The 5,831-nt window shown below is 38.8% G+C and overlaps 1 protein-coding gene across 1 annotated transcript; it reads right to left on the bottom strand.

Annotated features, from left to right (window-relative positions):
- Positions 1 to 687: 687 nt before the first annotated feature.
- On the bottom strand, positions 688 to 4,243 carry LOC148844560 (IQ domain-containing protein IQM2-like). The gene is made up of 9 exons (XM_088955622.1): positions 4,003 to 4,243; positions 3,174 to 3,691; positions 2,953 to 3,067; positions 2,795 to 2,860; positions 2,624 to 2,712; positions 2,447 to 2,534; positions 2,113 to 2,352; positions 1,888 to 1,989; positions 688 to 1,774 (listed from the first exon to the last, which is right to left on the bottom strand). The coding sequence occupies exons 2-9, from the start codon at positions 3,641 to 3,643 to the stop codon at positions 872 to 874; spliced, it is 2,073 nt and encodes a 690-aa protein (XP_088811748.1). The 5' UTR covers positions 3,644 to 3,691; positions 4,003 to 4,243; the 3' UTR covers positions 688 to 871.
- Between the last annotated feature and the right edge of the window lie 1,588 nt (positions 4,244 to 5,831).

Here is a 5,831-nt window from a genome sequence, read left to right on the forward strand (position 1 = left end):
AAGAAAATAGAGACACAAACAGATTTACGTAGTTGTACTTATAACCTACGTTCACAGGTGAAGGAGAAGAAATCCACTATAAAATCAACAGTGAAGAATATGATGTTGAGCGAATGCTCTCACTCTCAGAAAACCCCAAACCCTAATGCATCCGACCTCTCACTCACAATATTTGCTCTTAGACTTAATCAAAAGATACATAAAAGAAAAAAAAAAATCCAACATAACGTATCTGGGTAACCACTATGAAATTTTGCTTTGAGGTTTTTCCCCACTAATGCAGGGTCAAGGCAAGGAGCATGGAGTGGACAGCAACAAAGAATTGAAGCAACAACTCAACACTTTATGAATATAATCATCAAAAGGTGTCCTTTTGAAAACGACAATCTTATAAACATTTCAAAGGTTTCCATCTTGAATTAGCTGAAGTTGTTTGGTTCCTACTTCACACGGAAAGAAAGGAAATGCGGAGTAACTATAACCTCTCACATCACAGGGTTTCCTATTCAACATTTTAAAAACTCGCCCTGAAATCAAAACCAAGTTGGTCATGTTGAAGTCAGCTTACAAATGCTCGAAGCTTTATCCTTGGAAAAATGTCTTCTAGGAAGAGATCAAACCCACTAATAAGGCACGAGAATAGGAGGAATTGATTATATCTTCTTAGTTCAGAAACAATAAACCTGCTTATAAAGAATTTGGGGGTCTTCTCCTTTAGAGGGCGTTAAAGCCCAAAGTAATTGTACAATTTGGTATTCCACTACAGGATCTAAAAAAGATAAAAATAAAAGAATGAAACAGTGCAAAAGAATTCCTCTATAATATCGTCTAGAAACAAAAGAACAGGTGAACCAGGGGTTGTTGTCCCTCCTTATCTGAAAGCAGGAGCAGCTCTTGGGGTTGCTGTGGTTTCCATCCACAGAGAGGTTGGTGTAGGCAACTTTGGACTCAGTCCTGCCATGTTTCTTGGAGAGTGAGGTGGCAACTTTGGGCTCAGTCCTGTCATACTTCTCGGAGAGTGAGGTGAAAACTGGGGGCTCAGTCCTGACATATTTCTAGGAGAGCGAGGTGCCAACTTGGGGTTCAGTCCTGTCATATTTCTAGGAGAATGAGGTGGAAGCTTTGGGCTCAGTCCTGTCATATTTCTAGGAGTGTAAGGTGCCAACTTTGGGCTCATTCCAGTCATACTTCTAGGAGAGAAGTAAACTCTAGAGTTCCCATCAGCTCTTGGAGACAAATCAACTTTCTCCAAGGCTCTTACTTGAAGCTCAGAGGGATAGTCTCTCAAGCAACCAATACGGGGTCCAGCACCTGTTGTCCATTTGCTAGATAGCTGCTTCCCCAATTGATATGACTTCATTCCTTTCTTTGAATTAATCCTCTCGAGGATTGATTCTTTTGGAACAACTTGGTCTTTATTTTCTTCCTCATCCTCAAGCAAATTCCTCTTAGGAACTACAAAATCTTGTTCAGACCCCATTATTCCAATTGACAGACCTTGCTTCTCTGATGGATCAAACAGATCGTTTCTTTTTGGTATTAGAAGGTTAGTCAATCTTCTTTTCAAGAGATGACTCCTTGCCGACTCCTCTGGTCCTGCCATTTCATTAGTATCGTGTTTCACTGAAGCAGTTGTCTCTCCAGTCAGGTTGTTGGTGTTGACGCCCTCTTTCTCAACATCTGTCACCTTCTGAACCAGGTGCTGCTCAGAACGGTTCCCCCTAAAACTCTTCTGTTTTTTAAATGGTCCTTCTTCCTCGTCTGTTGGACTCTTCTGAAAAACAAAGTAACCATAGGACCCCATCAGTCTGTGTCTCACTGTCTATTTTAAGTTTATCTTCTGAGCAGATTCAGGAATTACTCAAAACCAAGGAAAATCTTCCATACCTGCACATCCGTGAGATCCACATTATGTTCCTCGAGGTATGTCATGAATTCTTGAAAATTTTCTTCTGTTGGACGGTAATGTCCACTGTGTGGCCAGACTGCCTGTCAAAGAAAATATCCTCATCCTCATTAACAATCACATTTGTGCATGAACTAAAGCCACAGTAAGCATCAAGCTTCAGATATCAGAAGAAACTGTCTCAGTGTGACCAATTTGTTCCATACCTTTAGTATACCCTTTTCCACATCCAATCTCCCAGCTGCAGAAGTGGCTCCTCCAGCCAAGAAGCTTGAGTGTTGAAACACTCCTTTCTTCTTCTGTCCAACATACAAGGTCTTGGATGTGCTGAGAACGAAGATCCACTTCGCATCCTTAGGTCCTTGAGATGTGTCAACCAGTTTCCCAGTCTGCTTGTAGATGAACTTCCCATCTTCCACCACAACTTCATAAGCCTGTCTTTCAGCCTGCAACCCAGACAGAAACTTAACTATAAGAACTAAGAAATTACTCTCCAGTCTTGAGATAAAATGTAGTCCTCATAAATGAAATTCGACTCACTGGACCGAGGTACTTGATGCACTGTTGTTGAAGCTTTGATCGGGGACAGTCAACGAGGTTGACATCTTTCCCATCTCCTATGTCCAGCCTGCATTTATCGAAAGTCTGAGATCTCTGAATCTGAAACGTAAGTTCTTGTAACGAAAGGAAAAGGGAAGAATGTTTGTTGAAAATTACCAGTAGAAGAAGGGTTGTCTGCTCTCGCAATGGAGCCAATTGATATAATAGAAGTGGAGATTATGTCCATAACGGTGTCGGGGATCAATCTGTCAAGAAGAGCACGAAATCAAAATCCCAACTAGTTTTTATTTTATGTAACACTCGTATTCTTCTAAGTTCAGGACTTACAGCTTCAAGCCAATGCTGTAAAGCAAGTTTCTGGGCCTTGTCATCCTTGGACAAACCTTTCCCGACCTGCAAAAGAAAGAGAAATGCTTATAGTTATAGCTCAGACATGGTGAAAGAAAGCACTGGCAGAAGCATTTCTCAGTTTGTTGCAAGCTCACCTTGGCAGCTCTTCTTCTCGCTCTTGACCATCGAGACACGGCAGTTTCTTGTTTCTCGATGTCAAAGAATGATACAGAACTCCGCTTGAGTTCGGCAAAGTCTAGCAACCCCCACCTATAATATACATTAACAGAAAGCGAGAAAGATGGGGTTGTTAAGATTTCGAACAACAGATGGAACTAAGAGAGGAGAAGAATAAAAAATGGAGTCGAACATTCACCATTGCTGCTCCACAAGAACTGCACAGTCCGCGAGCTTTCGTCTGGTTCGAAAGCTTTTGTACACTTTCTGCAACTTCACCGCCGCCTCATGCTTGGGGCTGTCAAAATCCGGCGAGCACCTTGGGGTGAACATTTCACAAGAGTCGTCGGGTTCGGGAACTAGTGTACCACTTTCTTTCTTCTTAAAACTGACTGGTCTGAGAACCACATTGTTTTGCGCGTCTGAGATTGAGAGCATGGTCTCCATTTCCATACTTTTAAAGCTAACAGAACCTTCTATGATCATCTTTCCGGAGCCAAAAGATTTTAGTATGGTGGGCTCTAAATCCCGGCCATTGAAGCTGACAGATCGCAGTGGCGTCCTGCCATCCTCACCATCAAAATTGATGGGTCTCACGATGACTGTTTTATACCAATCATCCTCTAGATCATCAAATTCAGCAAAAGGGCAGGAAAAAGACATCCCCATTTAATTACAAAGTGGGATATCTTAGCTAAAACCCTGTCCGCAAATCTCCTGTTAAGAGAAACGAAAAGAACAGAGGTAAATCTTTCAGACGAAGATGGTTTGTCAATGATAGAAATCACTGAAACTCATCAATGCAAATGATGTAAACGAACACAAATATCGTATACAGAAGCAGAAAACTAATCAGAAGCGTTTATAAATTTAAAACAAAACTATCAAAATGCAGAAGCCATGAAACGAGATAAATACATGAAACCCATTTGCATGTTTCCAGCTTCACCTCTAAAAACTTCAACAGAGGAACATAAATGAAGATGAAGCCATTATTAGACCATTAAAAATGAAGACAAAGGTGTTACCTTTAGCCTGAAACCTTGATACTCTGAGAGATGGAATTGATTTTGGGTAAAGATTGAAGAAACAGAGAGAGAGAGAGAGAGAGAGAGAGAGAGGGAGGGAGACAGACAGAGAGAGAGGAGAAGACCCAAATGACGAAATGGTGATTGGTGGATATGAATGTAGGAAATTCCGAATAAAATGGGTGAGGAAGCTCCCTAGCTTGCCTCTTCACGCTAAAAAAAAACACATTGGCACTCTTTACTAATCTCATCCAATGATTTTATATAGGGAGAAGCCGAGAAGGAAGACTCAGAGAGAGCAACAGATCGACGGTTTCCAACCACGTGTTCTTGACCACGCCAGTCTTTTTTGATTTCATCACGTACCGTTAAATTTGATGAGAATAACGCAGTAAGAATCATGTCCTCGATCATTTCTGTTAGTTCTTTCACCATTTTTCATGTTTATTATTTATTTTTAGAATCCATTTTCGTTTCTAATTCAACTGGGTAGTTTTAAAATAACACACATCCATTCATAAATATATTTATTTCTTTTGTGTGTTTGTGCGTGTTAGGTGGGGGAGAAAGTAGGTTCAGATGAGGTTGGGTTATATTGAACCAAGGGCTGGACCCCATGAGCCTAACTACAAAAAAAGACTTTTTCAGGCTTTTATTTGAAGTGGGCTTTAATTCTTTATTCTAGCTTGTCTCACATTGTTTACGTATACTATGAGTTGATTGCTTTGAGGTTGAGAATTGTAGGGTAAAATGGTCATTATGTCCCACAAGAGCACAATAGTCAAATTCCAAGTAATTTCCTAAGTTGCATTCAGAAACGATGCAAATGGAGTATAAATCTCGGTTCAGGGTAAATTTGCACTTTGGTTCATTTTTGCCTATATTTAGTAATATTACATTTATGCAACAGAAAATACATTTTCCAATGCATATTTACATTGATAATAAGATGTAAAAGTACATCAATAAAAGAGAAATAAATTTGCATTCAAGTGGGCTTTTGATAAAAAAAAAATGCATATGTTTTATTGGAATTTGTGTTTGCATCCATTACAGCTATAAATCTGTTTGGTAAGAAGGTAACTGACACATTTGTCATTACAAAACTAAACTGATTTTGCAATTTATATGGATTGTTTTACACTCTACATATTTGCATTCACACTTATTTGCATCATTTCCAAGCTTTTAGGTTGAACTGTTTCTTAAAAAAGTATAGAACTTGTTTAACCAAGTGGTCTAATGTTTAGCACTTGTTATTCCCATTATAATTAATTAAATTTTAATATAAGGTATAAGTGTTGGCTTGTTCATACCTCAAGTTTAATGAACTTAATCTAACAGCTTAGGCTTTTAGGTTGAATGAATGGTTCCTTGAGAATTTGATACATTGATATGAAAAACAATTGACAAATACAACTGTTTGGATTAATAAGAATGGATACAAGCTGAGATTTGGTTAGTATAATTAAAATGTTAACTCATGCTGAGGTTTAGTTAGTCATTTGGATAGAAAGTAAGGTAGCTTAATTCCTTATGAGTTTTTGCATGTTTTGGCATGACTTAACTCCTAAGCTTCCTATGAATACATCTTTAGCTTGTGGGGGGATATAATAAGCTTGGAGTAAGAAGACTCATCAGACAGGTCTTAATCAACTATTACCAACCTTAATTAACATTTATTGCCAGAGAGCAATTATACATAGAATATTAGGAGCTAAACAGGGTTTAGTTAATTGATTATTATATGAAGGCAATAATAATCAAGGCAATGTGCTAGTCCTTATGAAATAGGCTTTAATTTTAATTTGACCAAATTGTCCTTCATC

Source organism: Nelumbo lutea, chromosome 7, assembly GCF_056320005.1.
Source record: "Nelumbo lutea isolate HS-2025 chromosome 7, American lotus-T2T, whole genome shotgun sequence".
NCBI lineage: Eukaryota > Viridiplantae > Streptophyta > Magnoliopsida > Proteales > Nelumbonaceae > Nelumbo > Nelumbo lutea.